Here is a 12311-nt window from a genome sequence, read left to right on the forward strand (position 1 = left end):
CACATACTAAATGGACAAAAACATTATTTTTGTAAATCGTATTTCTGGGAAGGGATTAATATCCAGAATATATAAGGAACTCCTAAACTCAAAAACAACAAAATAATCTGATTTAAAAATGGGCAAATGACTTGAATAGACATTTCTCCAAATATGTGTGTGTGTGTGTGTGTGTGTGTGTGTATAAATGGCCAGGAAGTATATAAAATGGATCCTCAACAACACTAATGACCAGGAATTACAAATCAAAACCACAAGAGATATCACCTCACTCCTTCTGAAAGACCATTATTAAAGAAGAAAAAGGAGGACGCCTGGGTGGCTCAGCAGTTTAGCGCTTGCCTTCGGCCCAGGGTGTGATCCAGGAGTCCGGGGTCAAGTCCCACGTCCAGCTCCCTGCATGGAGCCTGTTTCTCCCTCTGCCTGTGTCTCTGTCTCTCTCTGTGTGTCTCTCAATGAATAAATAAATAAAATCTCTGGGCAGCCCGGATGGCTCAGCAGTTTCAGCCCAGGGCCTGACCTGGAGACCCAGGATCGAGTCCCATGTCGGGCTCCCTGCATGGAGCCTGTTCTCCCTCTGTGTCTCTGCTTCTCTCTCTCTTTCTGTCTCTCATGAATAAATAGAATCTTAAATAAAATCTTTTTAAAAAAAGAAAAAACAAGTGTTGGCAAAAATGTGGAACTTCTGTGTTTTGGTGGGAATATAAAATAGGGCAGCAGTTATGGAAAATAGTAGGAAGGTTCTTCAAAAAATTAAAAATAGAATTACTTTATGATCCAGCAACCCCATTTCTGGATATATATACAAATGAACTGAAAGCACAATCTTGCAGTTATTTGCACATCTGTGTTCACAGCAGCATTTATTCACAAAAGCCGAGAGGTAGACTCAACCTAAATCTCCATCTAGATGAATGGATAAAGAAAATGTGGTATGTAACGTACAATGAAATATTATTCAATCTTTTTTAAAAAGATTTGAGAGACAGAGAGTGCACACGGGCAAGCAAGGGGGCATGGCAGAGGGAGAGAGAGAAGCAGACTCCACTGAGCAGGGAGCCCAAGGGGAGCTGGATCCCAGGACTCTGAAATGATGACCTGAGCCAAAGGTAGATGCTTAACCAAATGGAGCCACCCAGGCACCCATGAAATATTACTCAATCTTAAAAAAGAAGAAAATCCTGTCATGTGCTATAACACTGGAAGAACCTCAAGAACATTATGCTAAATGAAATAAGACCATTACAGAAAGATATATGCTGAATTATTCTACTCATATGAACTATTTAAAATAGTAAAACTCGGGCAACCCGGTGGCTCAGTGGTTTGGCGCCTGCCTTTGGCCTGGGGTGTGATCCTGGGGACCTGGGATGGAGTCCCACGTCGGGCTCCCTGCATGGACCCTGCTTCTCCCTCTGCCTGTGTCTCTGCCTCTCTTTCTCTCTCTCTCTCTCTCTCTCTCATGAATAAATAAAAATCTTCAAAAAATAAAATAGTAAAACTCTTAGAAAGTAAACTGGTGGTTGCAGGGACTGTGAAGAGGGGGAAGATGGGAGTTGTTCTTCAGTAGGTAACAGTTTCAGTATTACAAGATGGCAAAGTTCTAAAAATGTACTACACAAAAAAATGCAGTTAATACTGTCTATAATATACACTTAATGTTTAAGTTGTTCAATTTTTTTAAAGATTTATAAAAAAAAAGATTTATTTATGAGAGACACAAAGAGAGAGAGAGAGAGAGGCAGAGACACAGGCAGAGGGAGAAGCAGGCTCCATGCAGGGAGCCCGATGCGGGATTTGATCCCGGGTCTCCATAATCACGCCCTGGGCCGAGGGCAGGTGCTCAACTGCTGAGCCACCCAGGGATCCCTTAAGTTGTTCAATTTCATGTTATGCTTTCTACCACACATTTTTAAATAAACTAATGAACCAAGAATAGTGAAACAATCCTGAAAAAGAAGAACAAAGTTGGAACACATTTGTCAGTTAAAAACTTAATGCAAAACTATAGTAATTTTGACAGTGTGGTACTTGGCAAAGAAGAGACACACTAACCAATGGAACAAAATGGAGAGTCAGAAATAAACCCTCACATCTACAGTCAAATAATTTTTTAACAAATGTGCCATGATAATTCAATGGGGTTAAGAATTTTTTTTCCAACAAATAGTGTTGGGAACAACTGGATATCCATATTCAAAAGAAAGAAGTTAGATCCCTACTTCATATTATACACAAAAGTTAATCCAAATAAAGACCTAAATGTGTAAGTTCAAACTGTAAGATTCTTAGAAGAAAACAAGGGTAAATCTTTAGGACCTTAGGTTAGACAATGCTCCTTAGCACACCAAAAACACAAATGACAAAAGAAAAAATAAGTTGGACTTCATCAAAATTTAAAGTGTCTATGCTTCAAAGGACACCATCAAAAAAAATTTACAAGAAACCCACAAGAGAGAAAATTTTTGCAAATTCTGTATCTAATAAAGGACTTGTGTCCAGAGTATATAAACAGCTCTTAAAACTTAACAGTGAAAAGACAAATAACCTAAGTGAAAAATGGGTAAAGGATTTAAGAGACAGTTCTCTTTTATTTTAAGATTTTATTTATTTATTCATAGAGACACAGAGAGAGAGAGAGGCAGAGAGAGAAGCAGGCTCCATGCAGAGAGCCTGACGTGGGACTTGATCCAGGGTCTCCAGGATCACGCCCTGGGCTGCAGGCGGCGCTAAACCACGCACCACGGGGGCTGCCCGACAGTTCTCTTTTATATAGACATCTACAAATGGCCCAATAAGCACACAAAAAGATGTTCAACATCATAAGCCATCAGGGAAATGCAAATCAAAACCACTGCACACCCACCAGCATGGTTAAAATTAAAAAAAAAAAAAACAGCAACAAAGTTTGGGAGGATGTAGACATTAGAAAATTCACACACCATTGGTAGAAATGTAAAAGGATGCAGCTGCTTTGGAAAATGGTATGGCAGTTCCTCAAAAGTTAAAGACAGAGTTGTCACATGACTTAGCAATTCCACCCCTAGGTATATATCCAACAGAAATGAAAACAAAATATTGGTATATAAATGTTCACAGAACCGAAAGGTGCATCCCTGGGTGAATAAATAAAAGGTACTATATCCATAATATAAAATATTAATTGCACATTTTTAACAGGTGAATTGTTTGGTATATTACATGTCAATACAATTATTAAAAATAGTAATCTGCCATGATTATATAGTCCTATCACATAAAATATAAAATATTCCAATTCAAAAATAACTTAGAATTCACCAAACTCACTTGTTTTACAAATGATGAAATGGAAGCTTTCAAACCTGGATGGAATAGCATGGGGCCTGTTTTGAAATCCAGTTCCAGGGCTATTCTCACTGTGCAGTAGATAATGATGCACTAGCTCCCTGCACTTAGATAATGACTGGATGAAGAAGAGGCCCAGGGTTCCTATAGAAAGTAGCTACTGCCATGTATTCTTTTTCTCTTTAATTACCATATAGCTTTGGCCTACTTCCAGGGTCTATTTTGAGGGGGGGGGGAGGGGGTACAGCTAACATTATAGCCTACAAGTCTCTCTTTCCTCTTCTACTTCACCCAACACAAACCATAATGAATGGAAACAGGACAGTTAGAAGAGGAAGGTTAATACCCTCTTGCCTTATCTGTGAGAAGGCTACCATGTCTCCTCAGATGATCAAGAGAGATTCATCTAAATATAATGTAAACAGAATTTTCACCCAATGAGCAAGAGACTGGAACATGCCCTGGATGGGCACTTAGCTATCAACTATTGAATTTATATTTCCCTGGAAGAAAGCATCCCATCTGAGGGAAGGAGTGTGAAAAATAGCTCAGCTCTCTTCCCTGAAACAAGGATAACTAAGCCAATTAATACATTCACAAGACATCATGAAAAACTTCAAATACAACTATTAAGAAGCCTTGGCTAAAAAAGGTAGGGTCAAGTAAAAAACGATGAATAACTTTACAGGGATTGGGTAATAATATATTTGCAAAGTTACTGGAGAGCCCTGAAAGAGTTTGGTAAAATCACAAAAATTATTTAAATGGGAAAGACAGAATTGTTTGATTCACATAGATTTTCCTTGTGAAAAGAAACTTTTGGTAAAGAGAGATGAGGTATTATGATCTACTATTTTCTATTTACATGTTTTGAAAAATTCTTAAAAAGTAATTCTATGAGTCTTCTATGTCAAAGTAGTATTTTCCAATGCAAAATCTGCAAATATTTGTCCTTATTATGACTTGAAAATGATCTGATATTCATCCTTTTCTTCCTTTACAATGAGGCAACAAAGCAAAGACAAAGAATCAAGTGATAACACTAGGCTATGTTAGAGGGATATAAAAGGGGGAAATAGCACAGGAAAATTAATAGGACACATTCCTTTTATACAGACTTTAAAACATATGCATCTATAAAATATCAGTTTTTCCTAGATATATAAGACAAACTGTTAATAGATCCATTAATATACACAATTCAATTAGCATAAAAAATAGTTACACTAGTCACCAGAAATACTTTTGTCCTCTGAAAGATTAAAAACTGAAAATAAGACTTTTCATTGCTGTCAAACGTATTCAGTTTTCCCCTCAAATGAAGTTTAGATGAAAACAATGTGACTGACAAGCTCCAGCACAGGCAAATCTTGGCAGCCCTCAACTCTGTCTATCTCCTTGGCCTGTTAAGCAAAATTCCTTCACAAACTGTTGGTCTTTGCAATAACTCCTACAAAGCTCATTACTGCCAGCATCGGCCTATCCCCCATGTTGTGCATTTATCCCTGGGATGCATATCAACATGTGGCACATGTCCTTGACATGCACAGAAGAGCTGCACCCCAGGACAGCAGCACGCATGACAATAGTGTCGACTCTTACTTCTTTATGGTTGCTGGGATGTAACCGAGAAATCTAATAACTGTGACAGTGGGGCCTTTGGGTTTTTCCTTGCATTTCTAGACAGTGAAGCTGCACAGACACTAATGAAAGGTTAAATGAATAGGAATAGTTGACAAGAGGTACAATAAAGAAGGAGCTTGGTAATCCACAGACACTGAGCAGAGATCCTTGGCTCAAGCAGAGAAAGGACAGCACATCGTCGAGTCACAATATTTAAAACAGCTTGCTATACACAGAGGCTTTTGTGTCTGGGTACACGTCTGGCTTTGGACTAAAAAAAAAAAAAAGGATACTGAAAAGGAATTTCAGCATGGGGCACTTTGGCAAATGTAAGGTCATAATAAGAGAAAAATGTTTTGTGTGGGTTGTTACATCTTTGTACTAAACACAAAAAAGCTGGAACTATGAACTCATGAACCACAAGTTCCAAGACAATACTGTACATTTTGACAACTACAACTATTAAATACTGTATCTAGAGAGCTGGTTTGATGTGATTCCCACTGGTAAGATATACATCCAATGACTCATTTAGCAGTTCCACATTCGGCCTTCCTTGTGGAAGAATTCCTGATACTTATCTTAGAGTTTTAGAGTCAAGTTCTAGTTTTCTGAGAACATGATTTGTTACGAATATCACCAGAACTCTCCAGCCATCTTCCATTCATTGCAAAACACCCCAGCCGCTTACTAGAAGGAAACTGAATGTATCATGCTAGCAATGTGTGAAGTATACAAGGCAAGCTTTTTGTAATTTCAAGTGACTGTAAAAGTGAAATGTCCTCAACTAACATTCTTAATTATTGAATTTTCTTATTTTTATTTTTTTTAGTTTAGTGTCCTCACTACACCTTAAGAGACGGTTGTATACCTTGGGGAACTGATTTTAAAATTATAATAGCAAAACTATTAAAAAATCACCAAGGAAAAAAAATGTTCCAGAATTACAAGGGAAAAATTAAAATATAAAAATAAAAATAAAAAAGACATTGTTAGGTACTTTTTAAAAAAAGAAAAAAGAGAAAAGTTACAACTCTGCTACGGCATAAACTTAAAAACTGATTATCTGTAAAATCATCCTATGCATATGCATGAAGTTAGTATATAGGTTCACAATAAATGGTAAAAGCATACTGAGAACATGTTTTAAAACAAGGGAGCCTCTTTGAACAGCCAAATTAAATTATAGCTGAACTCTTGAGTGTACTGAGGGTTCTAATAAGCAACAAATAAAGACTTTTATTGGCTGGCAACATAATGAGAGTTACTGTGTGAAAGATGAAAAAAAAAAGACAAATCTGGGTAGTTTATCTCACTGGATTATATTATTTACCTAAATGGTAAATAAGGTTGTCCCAAGTAATGCTACTAAAAACTAGTATATAAATATTAAAGCAGTTATGATCAATGACCCTTTAATGTAAACATATCACAAATTTTAGTGGAAAGACTGATAAACAACTGTGAAATTAAAAAATATTGAATTTAATACCTCTTAAGTTCTATTTCTTTACATTTAACTTTACTTATTGATTCCTAATATATTAGCCTTATAAATGGTTTACTATATTATGCTTATAAATGAAGCATTTATTCTAAAGGAGTCTTCCCTATAGAGTAAGGCAGTTGTATGTAGAACTACTTCAAAACCATTATTTACAGAAAGGAGGTTGTCCTTAGTGAACTGAAAGAAGGTATTCCCCTCCTCAGTGATTTGGTAGGAAGTTACTTTTAAAAGAACTTTGAAGAGTGGCCTCCTAACAGAACTCCTTCAGTTGGCAAAACAACAAACAGTATTTAGCAAACCAAATCAGATTTAAGGTGTATTTGGTTGCATTTTGCTTGATCTTCAAATTACATAAAAGGCAGAACCCTAGAATTCTTAGGTGACTACCTAACTGTTCTTGTAGAAAGTTGTTGCTTCTGTCACAGCTTAAAAAAAAAAAAAAAAATACAAACAAACCCAATAGCACCTCCAAGCCTAAACATTAAGCCAGTATTCATTATCTACTCTTTTCCTACAACATTCTGATTGCCAGAGTGATTTTTTTTTTAACCTTAAGTATATCTAATAAAATCATAAGGCTCCCTCTAGCTCTTTAGAGAGGAGTTTACTAACCAAGGATCCTATGTAATCCCCAACCAACAGAAAAGATTTGAGGCTGCCTCCCCTTCCACAAGAAATGTTTTCAACTGTTTCTTGCAAGGATGTAGATGGTAAATGAGACCATCTGCAGGGGAATTCAGAAAGCACTGCTCCTTATATCCACATTAACTTAATCTATTAATTGCTTCCAACCTAAGCTTTATATAGAAAATTATAGAGTGAAACTTTAACCTGTTTAAACTACATATACATTCCCAACTTGCATTTATCAAGCTAGTTAAAAGTAATTTTCGTGTCAAAAAACATGTATGAATATCTACAGAAATTCAAATCTGTGATCCAGTCTCAGTTCTAAAAACCTACATCTAAATGCAGAATCTTGAAATTAAAAAAAAAATTACAAACAATGTATCTGTGGGATTTCCATAAAACAAAAGATTCTGATGGTCACTGTAGAAAACATTTCCACATGCCATAGTATTTACACACAACACTGGTAATACCTTTCTTAATTGCTTAATCTTTTCTGAGTTTCAGCATTGGGTATTTTAGGATTGCAGTTATTTAGAAGGGTATATAAATAATACAGTTAAGTACACCACTGATATTTAATTTATCTTATAATAGCCATAAAAGCTCCATAGTCGTCTGGCAAATCATTTCAAACAAGTGAATACGAAAAATGCTAAACTGAAAAAAAAAAAAAAAAAAAAACCTTAACTGACCTCCTCAGGCTCACAAGGGCCATCTTTCACATACTTAAGGAATATTTATAGTGGTGATGAACCTTAACTATAAAATGAAAAATAAAAGGAATCACTGACTTCAAGTCACCACCTATTCTGGTCTCCCTTAATATAAGAAATATTCCCAGGAACAACAAAAAGAATAGCTCCCTCCACCCCCAACCCCCGCCCCTTTTTGAGCTAGTGTCCAATTTCTTCTTTTCTGAACAGCTGTATTATCCAACTTAAGTTGCTCTGCTAATTTCAGTCCCACAAGGACTAACTTGGAAGGCAAAAAAATACAAGAAAAGATCAATTTGCTGGGAAAGATCAAATGAGAAAACTGTGGGGACAGCACCAGGTCAGCGTGTGGAGAACTAAGCAGACCTGTTCTTCATTAACTGTGGCTCTCTGGGGATGTCACACACTACCTGTCCGTGGGCTTTATTGAACCGCCTAACCCGCCTCTCTGTTCCATTCTTCTGGGCCCAAGTGAATCATATCCTGCTGCTGACAAGTTAGCAGGGGACTGCGGCTGCAACATGAAAGTACTTTTCTTTCTTGTCTAAATCAGGCAGATTTTTGAAAAGACGACACAGCATTGACTCGTGACATGGCAAGATGAAACGAGAGGTCTGGGCCGGTCTTGGAGCTGTGCAGATAAAAGTAATCAAATGACACTCCTGGAATGCAAATTGGCATTCTTGACTGCAGCAATTGCACAACCATGAAACATCCCTGACAGCAAGCAAGATTAGGACAAAATGTTATGTAAAGCACTGAACTCAAAAACTCTCACTTGAAAATTCAAACTGTAACACTTACATTTTAATATAGCAATAGTCAGCTCTGCTTTTGTCTGCTTCTTTTCGTAATCACATATCCCTGCCTGGCAGATCTCTTACATTTCCGGTAGAAGAGGAAAAAAAAATAGGTATTGAGAATGTATAACTGTTATTAATATTTTCTCAATATTTATTTTTTTAAAAATCACAGGAGGTTGACTCTTGTTCAAAGTTTTACGTGCAAACAACACCGAACTTAATATTCTCAAGGGGTAAGAAAAGACGGTCTCAAACGTTTCTCACAAGATACTCAGAGTTCACATTCAGGTTCAGTATCATTTCCCTCAGGTGAAGATACTCTTGTACTTCGGTAGAGTGATTAGCAATCTGGATTTTAAATACTCTGCTCTCCGAGGGAACAGAAAGAGTAGCTACAACTAAGAACTTCATTAAGGCTGAACAGTTTAAAATGAAACAGCTACAAATATAACATAAAAACACAGATACACTGTAAACGTTCACAAGGGATTTTGTGTGTGTGTGAGCGCGTGAGTCCAAAGGGTAAAAAGGAAGTTCTATTAACTTGTATAAGGTCTCACTACTCTTTGAGTAGGTCTTCAAATCAGACACACTACATAATAGCGCCAGAAATAAATTCCTCCAGTTAAAACACGTATGTGTGTGCGCGCGCAGTTAACATCTGAAAACTGCAGAATACAAAGCGGTGGATAACAAATGGGTTTAGCCACTTTTCAAAATGATTAGTATTTGGGAATAGATGAGCGGGCAAACAGAATGCAGGCTGGGGGAAAGGGAAGAAAAATAATACCTACAACCGGGTTTTATACAGTGTTCTTGCGTAAGATGCCACTGGAAGAAAAACTCAAGCACTAAACAGATATATTTAATACTTTGTTTTGACGCCTCCACTTAAAACACAGGTTCCCAGCATTGCAACTGTCCACGAAGTACGATAAATAAATAAATAAGTAAGTAAGTAAATGAATAAATAAATAAATAAGGCAGGCCACTTTCTGCCACTTTAATCCTGGGTACCCAGGATCATTTTATGATGTCTTTCGTACAACAGCTTGACTCTAGGGTAAATGGGAACCACTATAAATCGCACGCTGCTTTCAAAACCACTTTAATTTCTGTCAGCGTTACTGTAACCACAGTCTTGGGCGCACGCTACTTTGTGTGTGTGTGTGTGTGTGTGTGCGCGCGCGCCCGCGCCTGCATCTGACAGTCGCATCTCCTACACTCCGGTTGTGACTTTGATCACTGAAACAAGAGATGTCACATTCGGGGAGGGGGGGGGGAAGGGAAGAAAATAACCCACGCCAACCCGCTATCTCTCCCTTTTCCCTACATACTCCATCTCCATGCAGAACCCGGTGGGTGAGCTCGCCAAGTTGGGGGGTAAGGAACGACGGCAGCACTGGGTGGAAGCAAACTGAAGGGAAGGGAGCGGTCCAACCCCATTTCTAACAAACCACTTCCCCCGAAAGCGGACGGGGCGCTCATCCGCTGGCGGACTCCCTGCAGAGACGCCGCTTCGAGGACACGGGGGCTTGTGCTCCAACCTCGCCTTCCCATCTCCTCCACCACTTGCACTTGGAACTTTTCTTAGCCTCACTACGCGGGAGGGGGGGGGGGGGAGCTCATCCACGGTTTGTTTGTTTTTTACCTTTTTATTTTATTATTATTTTTATTATTATTTATTTATTTATTTATTTATTTATTTTGCAAATCCTGCCCCCTCCCCGGGCCCCACATGCCACCCTGCAGCCAATGTGTAAGTAAAACAAACGGGCTCCTTTAAAACTGCACCTCGGAAAAAACATCCCCGTTGCCCGTCGGGTGCAGGCTCCCGCCCCAGGGTTCGCGCACTGCCCGCCAGGCGCCCGGGGGGGCACGTCCTACGCATCTCCCCCTGCATCTCCCAAGGGAGGGTTCGCGAACTCGCCGGGGAGAGCCGCAGGGGAGGGGGGAGGGGGGCGCCAAGGTGCCGGGGCCGGCGGCCGCGTCCCCGCCGCGCGGCGCACCAGCGCGCCCCGGCGCCCACGCCCAGCCGCCCGGCCCTCACTCGCGGGCAAGTTTTAAAAGTTACCGTTGTCCGAAAACGCTCTCCTCTCCGCCCCGAGCTCGCCGCGGCGCTCCATTCATCCCGCGCCTCCCCTCCGCCCCGCCGCCGCGGCCGCGGCCGCCCCGGCCCGTCCCCACTCCCTGGAGCCCCGGGCGCCCGCCGGCCGCTCACCTTTCCTCGCCCGCCGCGGGAGGGGGCGAACTTCCCGAGCCCCTCACACTCACACACACTCACACACACTCACACCCCCACGCGCGCGCACGCAGCCCTCCCACCCCGAGCCCTCCTCGCAAACTTGGGCCAAGTTGAGGGGAGATCTCGGGAGCACGGCAGGGGCCAGGTTGGGCTGAGGTGCTGGTCGGCTGCCCGCCCTCCTCAGCGCCCCCCGCCCCCCGCCCCGTCCCCCTCACGCCGCCGGACTTGAGGCAAACGCGGCCCCCGGGCGGCCCCGGGGGCGCGCGGGCGCGGGGGCTCCCGTCTGACCAAGTCTAGAATAAAAAGGAAAGGAGGGTGGAAACTTCTTACCATCTCGGCATGCTGGTTGTCAAGTGCAGCCCCCGCCTCTTGGTCTCCTCTTAGCGGCCGCGCCTGGACCAGCCCCTCGGCCGCCTCTCGCTCCTGCTGTCTCGGCCTTTCTTTCCCTCCCCCTCCCGATTTCCTCCGGGCCGCCGCTCTCGCCGCCTCCGCCTCTCCCCGCCCGCCCGCCCGCCCGCGCGCGCCCTCGCCGCGGCCCCTCTGCGCTCAGGTGACTGATTTACACACGCGCCCAGGGTCGCCCTCGCTCTCCGAGTCGGAGCCGGCAGCGTCCCCCCAGCTCCTCGGGACAGGAAAGAAAGAAAAAGAGAGAGAAAGAAAAAAAGACATAAAGAAAGAAAGAAAAGAGGAACGGACTGTCCCGGGTGGGGGCTGCTGCGGGGGCCGGGGGGCGGGGGAGAGGCCGGCGGGCGAGGTGACCCGGGGCGCGTTTGCAAGCCTCCCAAGTTGCTCCTCTCTGCAAAACTGTCGTGACTACAATGTTGCTTCCCTTTTGCAAAATATCAGCGGGTTAGTTTTGTTGTTGTTGGTCCTCAGATTTCCAGGGGTTTCGTGAGGGAGGATGTGTATTTCTCCCCCCGCCGCCGCCCCGTTACTGCCCCCCCCCCCCGCCCCGGGTCGCGGTGGGAAATGGGAAAAACAACTTTGGCGCCCCCCCCCCGCCCGCCCGCCCGCCCGCCCGGGGGTGCGGGCGTGGAGTGGAGGTGGCCGCCAGCGCCCAGCTGTCAGAGAGACACGCCGAGGAAAGGGCGCGAACTTTATTCCGACTGCAGCGAACCGCGGCGTCGCCTTCCTTTCCGGGCGCTCGCGGGTCTCGGGCCGCTCCGCGCGGCTCCTCCTCGCGCGCCGCCGCCGCCGCCGCCTCCTCGCTGTGTCGGCCGCCACTGCTCCCGCGCCCTCGGCCCCGTCAGCCCGCGTGGTCCGCGCGCCGCAGGACGGAAGGTGAGGGAAGCGGAGGAGACCCCGGGGACACACACTCGGGGCGGAACGTGCTGGCGACAAGGCACAAAGTTGCGCGCGGCACCGGGCGGGGGGAGGGGAGGGAAAGTTGCCGGTGGCGGCGTGTGCTGTGGCGGCCCAGACGCCGGCTCGCGGCGAGGGCTTCCTTCCCCTTCCCTCGT

At 43.1% G+C, this 12311-nt stretch overlaps 1 protein-coding gene across 4 annotated transcripts in view; it reads right to left on the minus strand.

The window, feature by feature from the left end:
* Positions 1-11329, minus strand: part of BNC2 (basonuclin 2) — a 444904-nt gene extending 433575 nt beyond the window's left edge. For all 4 annotated transcript variants that reach the window (XM_038552459.1, XM_038552458.1, XM_038552453.1 and 1 more), the window contains exon 1: positions 11182-11329. In XM_038552459.1, the coding sequence (XP_038408387.1) occupies positions 11182-11184 (3 nt within the window). In that variant the 5' untranslated portion in view covers positions 11185-11329. The remainder of the gene's footprint in view (positions 1-11181) is intronic.
* Positions 11330-12311: the final 982 nt, after the last annotated feature.

The sequence above is a fragment of the Canis lupus genome, chromosome 11 (genome assembly GCF_011100685.1).
Source record: "Canis lupus familiaris isolate Mischka breed German Shepherd chromosome 11, alternate assembly UU_Cfam_GSD_1.0, whole genome shotgun sequence".
Lineage (NCBI taxonomy): Eukaryota > Metazoa > Chordata > Mammalia > Carnivora > Canidae > Canis > Canis lupus.